Source organism: Rhinopithecus bieti, unplaced genomic scaffold (genome assembly GCF_001698545.2).
Source record: "Rhinopithecus bieti isolate Rb0 unplaced genomic scaffold, ASM169854v2 scaffold_13689, whole genome shotgun sequence".
NCBI classification, from domain to species: domain Eukaryota; kingdom Metazoa; phylum Chordata; class Mammalia; order Primates; family Cercopithecidae; genus Rhinopithecus; species Rhinopithecus bieti.
This window is the reverse complement of record NW_016808044.1, coordinates 1,095,637-1,117,320: the sequence shown is the minus strand read 5'-3', so window position 1 is coordinate 1,117,320 and position 21,684 is coordinate 1,095,637. Positions and strand designations below refer to the sequence as shown.

General features: G+C 37.4%; 1 protein-coding gene across 1 annotated transcript in view; it reads left to right on the top strand.

Moving 5' to 3' along the window:
* The window catches only part of ZMAT4 (zinc finger matrin-type 4), a 380,154-nt gene that overhangs the window by 320,230 nt on the left and 38,240 nt on the right, over nucleotides 1-21,684 (top strand). The window contains exon 6 of the mRNA XM_017885308.1: nucleotides 9,355-9,451. Within this exon, the coding sequence (XP_017740797.1) occupies nucleotides 9,355-9,451 (97 nt within the window). The remainder of the gene's footprint in view (nucleotides 1-9,354; nucleotides 9,452-21,684) is intronic.

Below are 21,684 nucleotides of genomic sequence, written 5' to 3'. Positions count from 1 at the left end.
GAGGAAGGGAGGGAAGGGGAAGGGAAAGGGAGAGAGAGGAGGAAAGGAAAGAAAGAAGAAAGGAAGGTAAGGAAAGAAATAAGAAAGGAGAGACAAGAAAGAAAGAAAGAAAGAGAGAAAGAGAGAAAGAGAGAAAGAAAGAAAGAAAGAAAGAAAGAAAGAAAGAAAGAAAGAAAGAGAAAGAAAGAAAGAAAGAGAAAGAAAGAAAAGAAAGGAAGGAAGGAGAGGGGAAGGGAAGGGAAGGGGAAAGGAAAAGGGAAAGGGAAAGGAAGAAGGAAGAAGAAAGGCCTCTAAGTGTAAGATGTTTCATGTCACCAATGGTATTAGGGCAGGCACAAAAATCAATTCTGCTTGTCAATGATTTAACAAATTCCTACAAACCCTATGGAGTTCGGAGGGACCAATTGTTTCTTCAAACCTTGAAGCTTTAAAAATATATAGATTTCTAGGTTCCAATCCACATTTACTGAATCATAATCATCTAGGATAAGGCTGGAGTTCGTGTTTTTAACAACTCCTACATGATTCTGACTTGTCAAGTGGGCAGATATGAGAATACTAGACCAGATGATATTGAAAGAGCTTTTCATACTTCCTTGATTCTATTTCTAGTCCCTGTCATAGGAGGCAATATTCATAGTGGGAGGAGTATAGACTCTTGAGCCAGAATGTGTGGGTTCAAAACCCGACTCTGTCTCCCACTAGCTAGATGGTTTTGAGCAAGTCTCCATACTTCCGTTTCCTCATCTGTTAAATCAGTATAACAATAGTATCGATCCCTAGAGTGTTGCAAAGAGTAAATGAGTAAATGGGAAAATGGGTAAAGTAAGCACATCAGTGCTTATATATGGCATATATCAGTATTAGCTATTTTCTTTCTGCCCAAAGATGACAAATCCATGTACAAGACAGTTTGATTAATGGATGTATCAGAAGTGGAAGAGAAGGAAATTACTCAAAAACAAAGACCTTATTGTTTCTACCTTTATAATATTAATCATCTTTCAAAATAGTTCCCACTTTAGTGAAGATTATAATGCAGAACATATGTAAATATTTCTTTGAGTGTTGTGAGGTTATCAAAGCATCAGTATGAATATAAAGATTACTTTCCAGTAATGGAAAACAATAAAAATTGTAGGGAGTTAATGAGGACAGAAACTGACTAACCTGAAGCTTCCAGTTGGCAGAGGTTTGTGTGTCAAACTACATCTATCTAACATTTAAAAAATAAAAATAAAGTGTGATGTGCAGATCTTGAGTATACAATATGACAGATTTTGGTAAATGAATATACTCTGTAACTACCATCCCAAATCAAGATATAGAACATTTTAATTACTCTAAAAAATTCCCTTTTATCTGATTCCAGTCAATTTCTACCACTTTTTAGGCAACATGATTCTGAAATCTATTAATACAGAAGAGCTTTGCTGTTCTTGAGCTTTCTATGAATGGCATCATACAGTATGTGCTTTTTTGTGTCTGACTTCTATATCTACACATTATGTTTCTGAGATTTGGTTATGTTGTTCCATTAATCAATAGATTTTTAAAAAATTTCCAGGTGTTATTTCATTGCATGTATACACCATATCTTGTTTATCAATTCTTGTGTTGATGGGCATTGGGGTTGTTTTGAGGTTTTGGCTATTGTGAATAAAGTTGCTAGAAACATTCTTGTAAAAATCTTTTTTTAGTACTAAGCATTTGCTCCTTTTAGGTAAGTATCTAGGAGTAGAATTTCTACTGCTAGACATTTCTTGTCATAAGGTAGATATATGTTTAACTTTATTAAGTACTATCAATCCGTTTTCGGAATTTTTTGTCCCATTCCGCAATCCCCTCAGGAATGTGCCAAATTTTAGTTGTTCCATACGGTCACTTACATTTGATATTGTTTTAATTTGATGTTAGCATTTATAGTGGGTATGCAATAGTATTTAATTCTTCTTTTAATTTGCATTTCCCTGATGACAAATGATGTTGAGCACCTTTTCATATGCTTATTGGTCATTTTTATGTCTTCTTTTATGACATACCTAATAAATTATTTTGCCCTTTAAAACATTAGATTGTCTTTTTATTATTGAGTTGTAGGAGTTAATTATATGTTCTGGATACAAGTCCTGTATCAGATACACGTATTATAAATATTTTTCCCCAGGCACTGTCTTATCTTTTTGTTTTCCTAAGGATGTCTTTTATAGGCAGAAGCTTTTGCTCTTTATAAAATCTAATTTATCACTTTGTAATGGTGAATACATTTTGTTTCCTAAGAAATCTGTGCCTGTTGTAATTTCTATGAAGATATTATTTTATGTTTTTCTAGAAGATATTTCCTGTTTCTATGTTTTTATAGTTTTGGTTTTCACATTTAAATCTATAATCAATGTTATTATTGATGCGTGTTGCAAGGTGTTCTTAAGCTTTGTTATTGGCTAAGTTGTATTTAAAACTATTAGATTCTCCTGATGAATTTCTTCCTTTAACATTATAAAATGTTTTCTTAATCTCTGGTAAAAGGTCTTGTCGTGGTATCTATTTTGTCTGATATTAATATAGACACTTCTACTTTCTTAAACTTATTTTCATAGGATGTCTTTTTCTGTCCTTTTACTTTCAACCTGTAAGTGTTCAAAGTGCATCCTTTGAATTCAGTGTATATTTGATCTTACTTTTTATCTAGTCTGAGAGTTTTGACCTTTTGACGATTTAATTCATTTATATGTAATGTAATTATTAATACGGTTGACTTTAGCTCTGTAATTTTGCTATTTGTTTTCTATTTGTTTCTTCCATTTTCTGTTTTGCTATTCCTTCTTTTCTGCCTTAGTTTGGCTTAATCAAATACTTTTTATTAATCTATTTTATTTTCTCTGTATTTTTTAGCTTTCTTTCTTTGTGTTTGTTTATTTGTTGTTCTAAGAGATTACAGTATATAGCCTTAAATTATCACTGCTCCATTTCATATAAAATATAATAGTCTTTCAACAATATTGTTCTACTCTGACCCATTCTTGAGCTACTGTTGTCATATATTTTACATGACCATACATTATAAACAGCATAATACACAATACAGTGTTTTAATTTTTGCTTAAATTGTTTGCTTCCTTCAGATAAATCAAGAGAAATTTTAAAAGGTAGATACCCACATATGAATAATTTCTGAGATTTTTCTCTTTTTTTTCCCCATAGATCTGAGTCTAAGTCTGGTATCAATTCCCCTTCACCAGAAGACCTCTATATGGCATTTCTGTAGTACTGGTTTGCTGGTTAACTATTCATTTCATTTTTTGTTCATTGAGAATATTCTTGGCCTACCTTCAATTTTGAAGAATATTTTTGCTAGAAATAGAATTCTAAGTAGACAGGTGTTTTCTGTTTTTTTTTTTTTTTTTTTTTTTTTTTTTTTTTTTTTTTTTTTTTTTTTATTTTTTTTTTTTTTTTTTTTTTTTTTTTTTTTTTTTTTCTTTTCTTTTAAATCACTTTGGTTCCCTGAGCAGTTCAGGCCCATTTCCACTCTGGGCCTCTATGCTTGCTGTTTGCTGCCCCTGGACAGCTCTTTACCCTCCTCTTCCCATCTCAGGCTAATCAACATTATCCGGTTCCATTTCACACTTCTCCGAGAACTCTGTTGACCATACTATCCAAAATCACTCTTCTTCCCACTTACTTTCTCCTTCATTATCCTGCTTACATCCTGTGCAACACTTTAACAATCTTTAATTATAAATTGTAAACAAATTAAAAATTTTTTTGTTTCTTGTCTTTTCCCCTGATTAGCTCCATAAAAAAATGTACCTTGTCTTCTTCTCTCCTATATTTATAGCATTCAGCAAAATGTCTCACACCACAATAAAGGCTCAATGATATTTCTCTAATGTAGAATGGGTACAATTGAAGTCATAGGGACTTCTAGCTTTGCTAGACTTGAAAAGACATATTGAGTAGTCACATGCTGCTAAAGTCTCCAGGACCATATGTTTTACAAACATTGTGCTAGGAAATATAAATACAAAAGTGATGCATCATCAAGGAGCTTTTCCAGATCCTCTGAGTTAGAAACAATCTCCTCTCATCCTCTAACGCCTATAACATTTCACTTCATCCTCATTGTAATACTTTTAATGATCTACCTTGGATTGTTGCTACTTCTATATCTGTTTTCTGTCTCCAACTGGATTGTCTGACAGGTCCTTGCAGGTAGGAACTATATTTTTCTAACACATATTAGGCAAACCTGCAGAAATAGCCTTTAGGTCTGCAGAAATTTTAGGATACTCTTAATATGGTGGTGTGCTGAAAATGAATTGAATAAGGAAGTTAGCATTTTTTTGGTTTAATAAGATGTTCTACTTCTCTAAGGAAAAGAAGGCTCCTATAATTCCAAAGTAATTAGAATTTCAACTGTGCATTAATAAAGCACAGTTCCCACCAAGGACACTGTGTCATGTGTGGGGGAGGACTCCTCTGCCCCTTCTCTGTCTTTGTTCTTGTTTATATGCGCTGCCTTTCCAATTTATAATCCCTGTAGTTTGCATGGCAATAAAGTGCCAAATATTTCCTGCCCACGCCTCTGGCTGCAGAGCATGAGAACTGTTATGGAAAGCGACAGATCAGAATATTTTTTAGATTTGTTGGAGTTCTTAAAAATGCCCATTTTTAAACATAAATATTTATGCCTATTGTAAGTTGAACCTCTATTTGTTATGGTGAGACCTTTGATTAGCCTGTGGCCTGAAGAGGACCCATATGAAATAGTAGTTCGCATTTACTATGACAAGATTAATGGAGAACTCTGGAAGGAATAAACCCTGAAGCTGGTGTTAGTATTCTGATTCCATGCATAGAAGAGGGGAATGGGTCAGCCCTGGATAAGCATTTAAAAACTCACACACTGGTAGTGATAACGTACAGCCTCTGGGTTTGGGGACCATAGTAATCTTACTGAATCATGAATACCTGTGAAATGGAAAGGCAGTATAGCTATAGCACTTTTTTTATGGAATAGCTTTTTTTTAAGGTCTAGTATTGTTCTGACAAATTTAAGTTCCCAAAAGCAATATGATTTTTATGGGAGAATTATTTGTAGAGTGCAGGTGTATGGTGAGACTGGGGGTTACGATATGAAACTTCTTGTACATTTCCAAGCCCCAAACCAGAGCTTAGAGTATCAGAATCTCCAGAAGTTGTGCCTGGGGATCTGGATTTTATCATGATTTCTGGAGGATGCATCCATCCTCTGAAGTTTGAGAGTCACTATTTGAGAAAATAGGTTTCAACATTTGTCTGTTTTATCTCTGAACTGGCAGTTTGTACCTGAAAAGTTGTCAGTCTCTTAGGTTGCTTCCTAAGAAGATCCTAGATACTTGTGGTTTCACTGTTCTTTCCTCATAATTAAATGGACTCTTAATTGAACAATTAGGTAAGTCAGTACCTGATTATGTGATTGAAACAAACAAACAAAAAAAAAAAAACAAAGCTAGTTCTCATGCCAACCCACCCAGCTGACTACATACATTTCAAATAGGTCTCTCTGAAATGCTCACTGGGCCATAGGAATGTGAACACCTCCAGGAAACTCTACTCTTTGTTCAGATTGTAGACGTGGGCAGTTCTAAGGACACTGACATTCAGTGAGCAGGACTCATTGGATTTGATGCAATCGGAAAGGAACTTTAGGCCTGGCACAGCAGCTCACGCCTGTAATCCCAGCACTTTGGGAGGCCAAGGCAGGTGGATCACTTGAGATCAGGCGTTCGAGACCAGCCTGGCCAACATGGTGAAACTCCATCTCTACTAAAAATATGAAATTAGCCGGACGCGGTGGCGCTTGCCTGTAACCCCAGCTTCTTGGAGAGGCTGAGACAGGAGAATTGCTCGAACTCGGGAGGTGGAGATTGTAGTGAGCTGAGATCGTGTCGCTGCGGTCCAGCCTGGGTGACAGAGCTAGACTCCATGTCAAAACAAACAAACAAACAAACAAACAAACCTTTATTTCTGTCCTCCATTTGCTCATCCAAATAGTCTCTGTGGGGTTATTTTTTCCAAACTTTTAGATAGAAACTAGGGCAAGTTTCATGAATTTTCACTTATTTGTAAGTAGTAAAGAGTCCTTTGCTTACTTTTAAATACATAAATTCTGTATTTCCTTAATTAATGTATCCATGGTAGAGCAGTGATTTTTAAATATTTCCAAAATGTATTAAAAGTTAGTTGTACCCACTTCAAGCTCAGTCCTGCTTGGGGCTGTCTACTTAACACAGGAAAAGAGAGTGCGGGAGGCTTCTCCCTTTGTTCTGCCTGGAGCTTTTGCTTTTCTTCTTTTACCTCAGTATGTCACCCTGGTTCCTCCAGGGCTGATGGATGCAGGTAGAAGGCTAGCAAGGGAAATGGAAGTTTACTTGGTAGATCCTGTGCAAAGCTAGCATGGATACTGCTTGACTGGGCAGGAAGTACGAGTTGATTCTCCTCAGGATGGTTTTGTGAAAGGAAAATAAACTCAGGACCCCAAAATCACTAAGCCAAGGGAAATGTCAAGCTGGGAAACCTGCCTCCCATTTTCTTCCTAAATATGATAGCTACAAATTTCAAAAGCTACATACCTCCCTCACAATTTTCCCATGAGGAAATTCCTTGTGGACAAAGGGCAGACAGAATTCAAAGTCATCCATCTGAGGCTCACCTGAGACAAATGCATGTGATTGTTTCCTCTACCCTATTGTTGATGTAAAATGCACATTCACTGAGCCAGACTAAATTCTGTATTTAGTGGGAGGCTGATTAAGGACTCAAAAGAATGCAACCTTTTGTCTATTTTCTACTCATGACCTGGAAGTCCCCGCCTCAAGTTGTCCCACCTTACCTAACTAAACAAGGTACCTCTTACACTGTCTCGTGGCTCCCTAAAATATATAGGAGCAAACTGTACCCTGACCACTTTGGGCACATGTCCTCAGGACCTCCTGAGCCTGTGTCAGAGATGCGTCCTTAACCTTGGGAAAATAAATTATCTAAATTGAAATTGATTGAGACCTGTCTCAGATACCTTTTGGTTTACAATTTCATGGCTTTTTTTCAGGGACTCGTCATTACTTAATGCGGGCTAAGTAGCTCCTCTGGGATCACTTTAAGCACCTAGATAACCAGGTGAACACTTCCAGCACCTTTCTGCTGAAGTCTCATTGCCCTCAAATTCAGGCAGCCCTTTCGGGTAGTATCTAAGAAGTCATTAAATCAGCTTCTTTCATACAGGGTACACATAGTCTGTGGGAAGCTTTCACGTATCCTTTCTTCTGACAAGCTTTGAGAACACAGGTCATGCCCAACTCTATCACCTTTTATACTTTGCCACCAGAGAAGATAACAAACCACAGTCTCTAGCCCTTTGGGTCTTGCAGGTGATGTCAGAGTTCAACCTACCACGTCCCAAGTAACAAGAAGGTACTCCTCAAGCCCTCTAGGTAGTTCTGCGCAATCCCTTCTCCACAGGCTTACGGTGAGGGAGAACTCCATGGTCCCACATGGAACTCACGGTATAATATAGTTCTCTCTTAAGAAAGTCTCTACCCATTTCTTTCTTTCTTCTTCAGTCTCTTCTTTATACTGGTGGTGAGTGGTCAGCACAGGTTCGTGACTACTTCCCCTGGATGTTCTGCACTGATGCTCTCTTACCTCATTTTGGTAATGTGCATATAGTTATCATCTGTGTCTAGGACTTCCCAATAGGGCTTCAACTGGGACACTCAAACAGAAAGTGTTTCCATTTTAACATCTCTTCAAAATAGTAAAATTAGTGAGCCCATGTTGATCTCTTGTTATGTGCTGGGCACTCTCACATACACGCCACGTCTCACTCAGCCCTCCCCACAATACTATAAGAAAACAGAAGTCCAGAGGGGTCAAATAATTTGCATAAAGTTATCCAGGTGGCAAGTTGCAAAGCTGTCCCAGCACAGTGCATTATTTTCTTTTCAGGAAAAGAGGAATAACTTTGTCTCTTAGAAATTAAATACTATGCATTGATAAAAACAAATGCTACAGCTTTCAGTCCTGGCATTTACAATGCTAGAACAGAATTTTGTACTCATTTGCTAAACATTGTTTTTTATATATATCTCTTTTGTTTTGAGACAGGGTTTCACTCTGTCATCCAGGCTGTCATCCAGGCAGGCAGTAGCACTATCATAGCTCACTGTAATCTTGAACTGGGCTCTCAGCCTCCTGAGTAGCTAGGACTACAGGTGTGTGCCACCATGCCTAAGTTTTTAAAATTTTTTGAGACCAGATATTGTTATGTGGCCCAGGTTGGTCTTGAACTCCTGGCTTCAAGCTATCCTCCTGCCTCGGCCTCCCAAATCATTAGGATTACCGCCCATTTTCATATCTTTTTCACCTAGTTCTTACAACACCTAGTGATGTGATCAGCCTTGTCTTCGTCTTGTAGGTGAAGAAACAGGCTAGAAAGAAGCTTCGTAACTTCCTCCAGATCACAAAACTAGAAATGACTGGAGTCAGAATTAAAATCCAAAGTTTCAGATCATGACTGACTTTACTTTTCTCTCTATTCTGAAGGGACATACTAGCTGAAGGAATATGTTTCATTATAAGTCTCAGCTCTGTGGCAAACGTTTAAAGCTATTTGGTTAAAGCTGCTTTCTAACATAAATTGGCTCTAGATTAGTCAAGATTTTTACTAAACTTCTGAAAGCAAAGAGCATCTTATCCATATTGGAATCTCTAGTACCTGGCCCAAAGTTGATACTGTATTAGTGAATTCATTAAATGAATGAAAAAGTGAATGAATAGATTGTCTTCTAAATTCTGGTGGAAAGTAAGACTTCACATGAATCAGATGGATGTATTATTCTCCTCCTGGCATTTACATTTTATAAAATAATCCTAGAAGAAACACCTAAATGAATGATGTCTAAAGTAAAATTTTTAATACTGTCATTGGAGTAGAGTGGAAAGGAATTAGGATAGAGTTTTTCTCTGGAGTCTCAATTTTCACTGCAGAGATGAGAGCTATTATGTCTATATGCTCTAGAGAAAAATAGAATACATTTTTGTTTGAGTATAAAATGTCCAGAAACACCTTAACTCAATTCAAAGAAGGACACTATAATAATTTAAGCCATCCAGAAATGAAATAAGCTGCTTCTAACATATTCATAATTACTTCTCTGCTAAGAGACCTGTTGGCTGTGTTCTGCAAGGAAGGATTGAAGTGTTGGTGGGACAGACCAGGCTCTCAGATACTCTGTCCCTGAACTTCTGGAGGTGCTAGGATTCATTCAGGTGGTTGACGACTGGATGCAGCTAACCAGGTCTGTCTGTTGTCCACAGGTCTGAGGCGCAATTACAGATGTACCATCTGCAGTGTCTCCCTAAACTCAATAGAACAGTATCATGCCCATCTGAAAGGATCTAAACACCAGACCAAGTAGGTACTTTTGTGCTTTCACTCTTCAGTTTCTTCGATGTAATTTTTAGTAAGATGACTAAAGGCTCAACATTTCATTTATTTCTAAATAAGTAGAGTGGAAATTATATCTCTTTTGCTTCAAAGTTCGCATGATATTTATGCTTACTTGAAGAATGACTTCTTCCCTTTATTTGGCATGAGCAATAAGAATCTTCTCCTTTTTTATTTTTTCAAGGACAGTTTAGCATACTTTTATGAGATTAGGGCATATTAAAATCTATGCTAAGTGTTTTAAAATCAATAATATTCTTCTTATTTGTAGGATGTACCAAACTTTGGTGACAAATTCTATGAATGTCTTCTACCACTTTCCCTTTCTGGATGAATATTGTTGATTATTATAGAAACATAACAAATCCCCCAGGATATTAAGTCATTTATATACATAACTATTTCCAGGTGAATGGCAACTTATTCCATTTTTTCAAAGATTCTCATAATTTTCAGCTAAGAAAGGCTCACCAGGCACCATTTCACCTCTATTTATACTATGCAGCTCTTTAAAAACCACTGGACATTTTTAAACCAGCTGCTACGATTGTTAATAAAACGCTAATAAAATATGAAAAAAGCTAAGATGTCTCAAAAAGATGTAATTTTCCTGAGCATAATCGTTTTCATTTCTCTAATATTCATTAGGAGGATCATTTAACAGATTGGACTGTGTCAACACCTCATGAATTATGAATGTTAATTTAACAAACATTTATCGAGAGCCCACTATGTGTCATACTCCAAGCTGTGCACTAGGGAAGAAAAGACGAATAGGCTGGGCACAGTGGCTCACGCCTGTAACGCCAGCATTTTGGGAGGCCAAGGTGGGCGGATCACGAGGTCAGGAGATAGAGACCATCCTGGCCAACACGGTGAAACCCCGTCTCTACTAAAAATACAAAAATGAGCCGGGCGTGGTGGCATGTGCCTGTAGTCTCAGCTACGCAGGAGGCTGAGGCAGGAGAATCTCTTGAACCCAGGAGGCGGAGATTGCAGTGAACCAAGATCGGGCCACTGCACTCCAGCACTCCAGCCTGGGCGACAGAGCAAGACTTCGTATCAAAAAAAAAAAAAAAAAAAAAAAAGATGAATACATTGAGTCCTTTCTCTTCCCCCTGCCAGGCTGAGGAAACAGATGTGTAAACCCATAGATTGTTCTCTAATGCCACGTGTGCACCCAGAGCTTTAAGCATGGGGCAGGGAGTAATCCAGGGCAAGCTTTAGAGGACACTAGTGCAGAGGCTGAGTGCATAAGGATGAGGTTATGGTCTGATTTTGCTCAACGCAGTATCCTTGTATCCTAGCACAGCACCAGATATATTTTAGGGTCTTTATACACTTGTTTGATTAAATGAATATGTGATTTCAAAAGATGAGTAACAATTTCCTAAGCAGGAAAATGAAATGGAGCATTACAAGCAAAGAAATTGTTTCACAAAGATATTGTAAAGACGTACATCACAGCACGTCTGGCTCAGGTGAGAAAATTTAAACCCAGAGTTAGTTACTGGCTCTCAGTTTTCTCAATATTCTGCCTTGTGAGTCAAAGCCAATTCCATGGCTTGCATTACTCTGGTCCACCCGGAGGACTCTTATCAGGATAATTCTTCAAAAAGAAGATTTTCCTTGATTTGTTATGGAATACTAGAGTTCTTGTATTGATTACTGGATACTGCTCATCCCCCCAAGCTGTTTTCATCATTTCTCTAAGTAACATTTTGCTACAGGCACCATATACATTTGAATTAACCTATATCTGATGTGCAGACAGACACACAAATACCTGCAACAAAAAAGATAACTTTTTGGGAGCATGTATTCATCGCTCAATACATAGAAAAAGATAAACAATGATGACTTTACATGTTATGAATTATGTAAATAACTAATACAGATAGTACTTCCAGATTCAGAAAAATGTCTCTCTTCTCTGTTCTGTACATATATAACTTCATGGGCTAGAATCTGTGCTAGGTATTTTCACATCTATTTTCTCATTTAATTCCCTTAACTACCCTTGAGATAAATATTAATATTATTGACCCGATATCTTACATGAGAAAACCAATGCTCAGAGAGGTTAAGTGACTTGCCCACTATCACCCTGACAGCAGATGGCAGGGCCAGCACTGATCACAGTGGTGTCTGACTTACGTCTCTACTTACTCTATGTCATTCAGTTACCATGAACTTAGGCTTGGAACAAGAGCCAATAGAGAGCAGCATGTGAATTTTGAAAAGAGGGTACCACTTCCTTGAAGTGATTTAAATAGGCAAGACTTCAGAATGGAACATCTCTTACAGTGCTGCCTTCTTTCCTATCAATAAGATGTTATTCATTCCTAACTCAAAAGCACAAAGCTGCTCTCTTTATGAAGTGTAAAATTAAAGAAAGGTGAAGAAAATAATTATACTGTCTTGTTTCATATGCCTGTTTTATCTGCCCTCAGACTTAATTTGCATATCATGTGCGGGCATGCTTGTGAGAGAGAGAGAGATTGAAAGAGAGAGAGAAAATAAATGATAAATGTTCAATTCTTTCGTCTGTTTATAAAAATCGAATTGTTTTCTTACTAAGTTGTAGAAGTGTCTAATTTTTAAGGAAGTCTAATTTATCAGTCTTTTTTTATGCTTAAAGTTTTGAGTGCTATTTAAGAATTCTGTGCTTATCCTGAGGTCGTTAAGATAATCTCCTATGGTATTATGTTGTTTTTCCTTACAAATATAGGTCTTTGATATGCCTAGTGTTAATTTTATGCATAGTGTGAAGGAGAGATCAAGTTTCGTGATTTTTTTATACAGATACCAATTAATTCAATACTATTTACTGAAAATACCATCAGAGAGCTTTTTTGTAAATCAAGTGATTTACATATATGTGTACATGTGTGTCTGTCTGTATATTCTATCTCAGTGTTATATTTCTTTTTATGCTAATGTCCCATTACTTATTTCCTATAGTTTTATAGTGTCTTGATATCTGATAGAGTAAATCTTCTAATTGTATCTTCTTATTCAAGACTGTCTTCACTGTTCTTTCCTCTTTGTGTTTCCCTATAATTTTTAGAATCAGCTTGTCAACTTCCTCAAAAATTCCTTGAAAATACTAAGTTTTCTAATCCATAATCATGGTGTATACCAGCGTTTGTTTATATCTTCTTTAATTCTTTCAATAATGTTTTGTAGAGGTCTTAAACATCTTTATTTAGATTTATTCCTAAGAATTTGTTATTTTGGGATACTATAATAAATTTTATTATTTAATAATTTCATTGTTAAAATTAATTACTAAATTAAATAATAATTAAAATGTATTATTGTTTATAATTGATACATAATTGTACATATTTATGGGACCTAGTGTGATATTTTGGTATGTATTTATAATTAGCAAATTCATCATCTCAAACATTTATCATTTCTTTATGTTGGGAACATTTACAATCCTCTCTTCTACCTATTTGAAAATATGCAATACATTTTTGTAGAACACTAAAACTTGTTTCTTTTATATAGGTGGAGTTCCCATAAATTTTAGGTTTTTTTATTCTTTATTATTTTCTATTTTGTCCGCCTGAGTTATTTCAAAAGGCCTGTCTTCAAGCTTAGAAATTATTTCTTCTACTTGAGCTAGTCTGTTTTTTTTACATTCTTGATGGTACTTTTTATTTCATTCATTGAATTTGTCATTGCCAAGATTTTTTTGGTTATCTTTTTTGAGGTATCTAAATTTTTGTTGAATTTCTCATTCTGATCATGAATTGCTTTTCCAATTTCCTTGAATTGTCTATCTGTATTCTCTTGTATCTCACTGAGTTTCCTTAAGATTTTTATTTTGAATTCCTTTTCTGGCATTTTGTAATTTCCTTTTTTATGGTTCTATTACTGGGGAATTACTATTCTTCTTCGGAGGTGTCATGTTTTTTATGTCTCTACATTGATAACTGTGCATTCAGTAAAATAGTCACCTCTTCCAATTTTATGGAACAGCTTTCATAGAAAAAATTTTTTCCTGTAGATGGATCCCAGGGTCTCAGTAGAGTAGAGTGTACTGACTTTGATTCCAGGTAAACACAGTAGTATAGTTTTTGTATAGTTTCTCCAACTGTAATTCATATTAGTGATGTTGTAAATGCCTCAGTGACCTCAGCTGCAGGAGTTTGTCGTGGCAGTGGTGTGGCTTTGCTGAAGGTGAGCTTACTGAACTGGTTCTCAGTCTGGGGACATGGCCATGCACTTGGTGGGTCAGCTTACTCTGGAATTGACTCTCTTGGGATGAGGCTTTTGAGCTGTTTCTCCAACCCGGGGCATAGGAGTTTGGTGGCTTGGGCTTCTCAGGGGTGTGTCTACTTGGGGTGAGTCTGCAATGCTGTTTCTCTGGCTGGGTGCGTGGCTTACAGTGGCTCAGCAATTCAGGGACATGTCTGACAGGCTGTTTCTCCAGCCAATGGTGCTAGGGAAGATTACCTGGGGTCAGGTTTGCTGAGCTGTTTGGTTTGGACAGCCTGAGGCTGACTTCCCTGCTGTGCAAAATTAGAGTCGTGGCCATTTCTGAGCCTCAGCTTTGAGCAGCCAGGGTGGTCATGTTGCAGTCACTCAAGTGAGCTTGGTGAAACGACAGCAGAGTCCCAAGTCTAGAAAGGCACAGTGGCTATCAGCTCCCCAGAGCACGATCACTCCTGCAGTGACTTTGATTTCAAAATAATGCCATGCTGCAATAGCTTGGATGATGAGGTTATGGTCAGTACACAATGTGGGCTCCTACTTTGGATAATGTAGCCACATGAATTCTAAGCATCTCCTAAACTGGGCTCAGGACTTGTGAGGACTTTGGGGTTCCCCTGTAGTAAGAACTACAGGTGTCTGCAGTGATGATGTGGGCTGGTGAAGGCCCTTCTGCCTATCTTTTCTCCACATGGGAAAGTCCTTTTTGGCTCTGAGTCAAATGTGATGGAGAAGACAGGGTAACAGAGGTGGGTGCCACATTTCCCTCTCTATGCTGCTATCCTGGGCTTTTGTGCTCCACAAGGATTTTGCCCATTTTTTGCTGTACTTCAACACTCTCCTTCAGACACTCCAATCAAGTTTCAGTTGTTTATTTATTATTTTGTTTCTTTTTTGTGGGAGCAACAAATGCCAGGCACCACTAGTCAGCCATCTTGCTGATGTCTCCTTACTTATATTCTGTCTGCATATTCTACCCAGGAGAAACAGGTAGTTGAAAACCTTTAACTATAAATATGGATTTGCCTATGTATCCCTTTTTCTGTATATTTTTTGGCTTTATATACTCAAAGTATATTATTAGATACTTACAAATATAAATTTTAAAAATGTATTTCCATTCATTTGGCCCTTTGTATCAACTTTTATTCATCACGAAATGTTTTTCTTTTCCCTGGTATTATTTTTTTCATTAAAGTATACTCCTTCTGATAATAGTATACATCAACATCAACTACACTAACTCTTCAAAGCTTTTAAGTATTTCAAATATTTTTCCTTTAAATTTAATAATATCCAGATTTTATTTTGCTTTCAGATGGAAGGTTAGTGTGATAACAGTTACTCTACCATAGTTGAAAATGTGAGTCAGCCAAATGTATTTAACTATTGCAATCTGACCAATTAAATAAATGCAAGTATTCAGGTGCCAGTAATTATAGAGGTATCAGATTTATATTTTTAGTAATAATATCTAAAGAAGTGCTCATAAGAAAAAAGATTATTAAACTGTGTGGTGTAAAGAGCACTGAATTGTGAGTCAGGAGATTTTAATCCTCTTGCAACTTTGCCACTGAGTGACCTTGTACACTGACAAATCTTTTCTCAATCTTAAGTTCTCTCATGGATTAGTGATTAGTGATGACAAGAACATGACAAATATGGGTCCACTTTCCATGCCCTTGCTTGCGATCCTGGCACTCTTTGCAGCTCATCCTAAATTTAGCTTTAAAATTGTTCTCAAAGCAGGTTTCCAGATAGTCTTTGCCATTTTATTGGAGCTAGTACTTGGTATGTATAGTGGGCTGAATAATGTCTTTCCAAAATTCAGGTTCCCCCCAGAGTCTCAGAATATGACCTTAGATGTAAATATGGTCTTTGTAGATGTAATCAGTTAAGACTCTCCAGATGAAATCACCCTAAATCTACAGTAAGCCTTAAATCCAATGCCTGATAACTTTAAAAGAGAAAGGAAAAGGAGATTTGGATACACAGAGAATAAGGCTAAGTGCAGATGAAGGCAGAAATTGGAGTTATGTTTCCACAAACCAAGGAATCACCAGGAACTGGAAAAGTCGAGGAAGGATTCACTCCTAGAGCCTTTGGAGGGAGAGTGATGAAGCTGACACCTTGATTTCACACTTCTGGCCTCCAGGGGTTGTGATTAATTCTTCTCTTATGGAGAGAATGAATTTCTGCTGTAAACCACCCACGTTGTGATACATTTTAGGCAGCCCTTTAGACACATTTTATTAAGCCGCTACTTACAATGCCTGCCCAGGTGATGATGATGATAGAGATGATGCCAACATGGATAACTGGAGTGTAACTTGTGAGCCTCTGGAGTACAGCAACAAATTTAATTGTTCTGAAAGTATTATCACATCTAAAATGTACAGCATTCTTGTAGTTGGCCAGACGTTCCTATCTCCAAGTTATAGATTAGAAAATTGAGTCTCAGAGAAGTTAAATGACTTTTCCAAGGCCCTAGAAGTAATTTTTAGCAGAGACAAGAGTCAGGTCATATGCCCTTATTACTACTACTATTATGATAACTAATCAAACTGTAATTGTCAGATTGCTCTTTGCTGGTAGTAACACAGACATGGTCTTTTACTTTTTTGGGCAAAAGCTGTAAACAGCATAATGGCAGTCAAATTTCTCTCCATTGTTAAACAGCAAGAAAAATATTAACTATCTGATGAGATTAAAGGTTTAGAAATGCAAATGCTCCTGGCAATATATAAAGCAATTGCCTATTAGTAGATTTTTCAGGGTTTCCAAGGGATATAGTCTGTCAATTAGTACAAATGATTAAAATAAAATGTAAAGGCACTGTAAGTATGTACCATAGACTAATGAACAATTCCCCCTTAATATACTTAAATTTGAGGTTAGGGAACACTCCAGGCCTCAGGACATTATGTTACCTAGAAATAAAGGATATGAAAGTTGTCATTACTTACTCTGATACTTCAGTTGGTTGAAAATGAGACACAAGTGTCTAAGATAATAAATCAGACTGACCAAAACTTAGTACTAATTTCTAAATCTGCTTCTTCCTTTGAGAAGAGGCCTTAACATGTGATATCCACTGGTTTCTCTGAGGTTTTTTCCCAACTGGTATGAATCCTCATGACAAAGACCTCGTATTATTTATTTCCCATTATACTCAGTTATTTGGGAAGTACTTGAATGAATGTTCAGACTAATTTTCAGGGATGGAGTATCTTTGTTTTAAATATTTTGGAATTCACTTCCCACATTCAGTGCACTAGTGAGTTAGCTGAGGGTTGCACAGTAATAAATAAGACGCTTTTGTAAGATATGTGAACCACAAAGAACCTTCTATATTTAATAAAAAATAAAAGCAGCTTAAAAGCCCGAGAAGATGTTCTCTTTGAAAACAATCAAACAAACCATAAATCATGCGTAGATCTCAAAAGCTAAACATATTAATATTATTTGTAGAATTTTCAATGTAGTTTACTGATATTAACCAAGAACTCCAATAACCAAGAAACCTGAGACTTCAATATTGTGCTTTTCATGAGAAAGCATTTTTTTCCGACAAATACAAAATATATATCACCAGTAAAGTTTTGAGATAACAGGCCATAAGAAAATATTGAAAAGCGAGCTATCCTTTTCCAAAGAATGTAAAATTATTTCTCTTCAGCTGATAATCATTTGTAAGCTGCTAGAAAAGCTCTGAATAAAGAGTGAAATCTGGAACCCAAGGCTAATTCTTTGCTTGCCCCATTTTATAATTCTGAACGTAAAAAACAGCTCTTCTCCCTGAAAGTGAGACTTGTGGTGTGTCATTAAGTCTTTCTAGCTAAGGGCTATCTGGGTAATCAGCATCACTGTGACAACGGCAGGGATGAGACTGTGTCACAGCCTTTGGGCCAAAGGGTGCTTTCTACCTAGCCCTGTCTTTAATTGGTAGAACATTGAAGTCCACTATTGTTAAGAGCCTTCCCTTCTACAAGGAAGGCCTCAGAAGAAACAGGCTCTAACTTCTCACATAGAAAAGGCAGTAGCTTTAAAAGAGAATTTCAGAGATGCCAAAAAAGACTGTATATATCTCTCTATATCTACAGCACTAATACACAGACAATTTTAGCAGCTCTATTTTTCCTAAGTTGCACTTGCATCCTTTTGCTATACATGCCGTACCTAGGGATACATTATAATTACAGTACGTGACTAGATGAGGTGTTTTGCAGACTTGAAAAGAACTAAATGGGGAGCACGTTCATTCTTTCATATCACTTCTGGAATTACCGATGACACCTAATATTGTTTAGCTCATTCATTTCCTCCCTGCTTCCTTCTTGGGGGACCTATAATCATTATTTTGTCTTGCTTGAAATTTGCGTGAGTCATGATTGCCTCCAGAGTTGTTCCGAGCTGATGATTTAATGTCTCAGCTTTAATTGCGAACCCCATGGAAAACCTCTCATGCTCTTATGATGCTGTTTCAGATTTGTCCTCCAGTACCAATCTCCGGGGGTGCAAGGCCGTTACCCGATGTGGTTCTGAGAAGTTTATTTGCATCAAGAAAGAAAAGAACTGGAAGGAGATGGGTGGAGCCATATAGACCTGGCCTGGGAAGCAGATGGCCAGAGTCCCAGGGTCAGCCCTGCCTCTCACATCCTGAGTGCCTTTAACAACTTCACAAGCTTCTTTTTTTTTTTTTTTTCTGTTGCTGTTCTTTGTTGTTTTTGAGACAGGGTTGCTCTCTGTTGCCCAGGTTAGAGTGCAGTGGTGCCATCTCAGCTCACTGCAACCTCCACCTCCTGGACTTCAATGATCCTCCCACGTCAGCCTCTGGAGTAACTGGGACTTCAGGCGCACATCACCATACCTGGCTTTTTGTATTTTTAGTAGAGACAGGGTTTTGCCATGTGGCCTGGGCTGGTCTCAAACTCCTGGTCTCAAGCGATCCTCCTGCCTCTATCTTCCACAGTGCTGAATTATAGGCATGAGCCACCGCACGTTGCCCCACAAGTTACTGTTAAATAAACCAATTGAGCTGCAGTTGAATACAATGCTATGCATAGATTTCAGTTATACAATTTGATGGGTTTTGGCAGTCATCTACACCATGCAACCATCAGCCCAGTCAAGATATAGAACATTTTCATAACCACCAAAGGTTCTCTTGGACTCCTTTTGCCCAGTTTCCTACCCCATCACAGCTAACCATTATCTGATTTCTATCACTGTAGCCTAGTCTTGTCTATTCTAGAACTTAATGGAATAATATGGCATGCTTTATTTTTTGTCTGACTGCTTCTGCTCAACATAATGTTTTTGAGAGTTGTTGACATTATTATACATGTCGTTAGTTCTTTCTTTTCCTCTGTGGATTTGAACAAAACAAGTTCCCTCACTGAGTTTTAGTGTCCTCATTTGAAATGTGAGGAGTTGGAATACGAGGTAGTCAAGGTTCCTATCAATTCCAACAATCTCTAATATTATGACCTTAAAGTTTAACTGAAGTTTCTTTAGTTTTTATATTTTCCAGCTGGCAAAAGGTTGTCTGTAAAATCTTTCTTCTCCAGCGCTTACTTCTTTACTGCACGGTGGCCCAGAAGCTGACCCACCCTCCAGTTGGGTCCAGCTAGGTCTACTACAAAGAACAACATTGTGGAGGCCTCTTTTTCCTGTCCTTACATTAAAGGCAAGGGGGCTGTTCAGGTGGTTCTGACTTGGAGCAGAAGGGATAAAGTCGGTTTTACAGGGAGAAAGTGAAGAAAGGAACTTATTTTCACTTTATTTCCTACTATGAATACAGAGCACAAACTCTAATGACTTCTCAGGCAAACACAGTGATGGGTAAGAGGGAGCCCAGAAGATTCTAAAGGAGACCCTGGCTCCTCCTCTGAGCAGCCCAGGCTGCTGGGCTTATCCTCATTCTGGGTCTTCTGTAAGTTAGTGTAGTGCCTTCTCACACATTTCACCAAATTTCATAAGAAATTAAAATATGTCCATTTATAAACTATAGCTGACATTGATTTTTACAAAAACTGTAGTAGAATTTTGAGTTTAGCCAACATTTCTCTGATCTCTTAGAAGTTGTGGATTGTGGAATACCTGGCAACTGAGTTAAATAAATGAGAAATGTCACTTCATTTAATTAGATTTTGCTGGGGAAGTAGAGAGAGAAGATAAGCTGGGAATGGACATGCCCTCAACTGTGCTCCTGAATCAGTTTTCTATCACTTCTCTTTGGGGTAGAGGATAAGAGCCCATTTTGGTTGGGATTTTCATTTTGCAGATGGAGCAGAGGTGTGAATTATTGGACAAATCAGCCCCCTCATCCCATATAATTTAGTCTCATAATCAAAATCCATTGAGCACCGACTACGTCTGGGACATTAAGACAGGCCCTAGGGGCAATGCAAAGTGATTATAGAGATGATTGTACCTTGTAACAAGTTAATAATCTAGTTGAGGGGATGCAACAAGTAATGCTTAGAGTTAAAGTGAACATATGATATGGTGAGTACAAGAGGTGCAAAACATGGGTAGAATTCAGGGGAAGAAGTAATTGCGTCTTCCTGAGGCCATCAAGAAAGGTTATCGTGGAGTGTGTCCAGTAATGTGTATTGGGAATGAGACTGGCTGGGTTCAGTCCTGAACCTATCTACTAATTCTGTGACCTTGAACAGATACCTAAATACCTGATTATGGCTTAGTTTCCATATCTGTGAAATGTAATAGTTATAAAAGTACCTACCCAAACAGACTCTAGTGAGGATTGAGTTTTAAGAACAAAAACAACAACAGCAATTATAATAAGTACTAAATGGGCCCTGAGGAATGGGTAGATGAATGTTGAGGTGTAACCCTCAATGCTTCTATCCCAAAATTATGAAAATGTCCAGAATTTTTCCTTGTGTGGCTTGTCTCTTGCCCAAGGTTGGGGTTTCTGGATTCTCACAAAGTTCTGGCCTGCTCAGGCTTTAGAACCCCATGGATCTCAGTGAAGCTGTGGGATAGAAGTGATCCAGGAAAGATCTCGAAAGACGATTCTCATTCTGAGTTTCTTGTGGTCTTCTGCCTCATTTTAAACAACAGTTTCAAACTTGATATTCAGTCCTGCACTCTCAGAAGAAACGTTTCCTGAATGCTCTCAATTATATGTGGCCATTACACCCTAATTTCTCACTCAGACTCCCCACTTCCTCCAGCTCTTTGATTACCAAGTTCATATTATCAGTCATGTACAATTAGCACATTATTCTCTGGAGACCATGGAGTATTAAGCTTGACAATAAATAAAATAAATGAAACTATTTTCCTGGCTGAATTTCCTAAAATCAGTCTCCCAGTGGTCTGTGAGATTCTCTGCATGGAGTTTCTTTACCATTTTGATTTTAGGAAGGTTGTTTTTCTTCCCATTTGCATTTTTCATTGTATTATTAAACATATATACACTGCCTACTCAGGAATCTTTATGCTACCACTGATAGTATATTCTGGCTAATCTCAACATTCAATGATTAAATCTGAGTGATGACATTTGTTAAATGCTATATTTTCCAGTTTTGGAAGAATTTTTTCAAAAAACAAATGATGTCTATGCTTGACAGAGACAACTCTTTAAGTGTTAAACGCTGTTATTTAGGTAATGATTTAGTGATAAACATTTTAAAGAGTTTTTTTCTTCTTCTTCTTTTTTTTTGAGACAGAGTCTCACTCTGTTGCCCAGGCAGGAGTGCAGTGGCATGATCTCGACTCCCTGCAACCTCTGCCTCCTGGATTCAAGTGATTCCCCTGCCTCAGCCTCTAGAGTAGCTAATTTTTGTATTTTTAGTAGAAACGGGGTTTCACCATGTTGGTGAGGTTGGTCTTGAACTTCTGACCTCAGGTGATCTACCTGCTTCAGCCTCCCAGTGTGCTGGGATTACAGGTGTGAGCCACCATGCCCGGCTTTTCTTCTTTTTTGAGTTAATGTTATC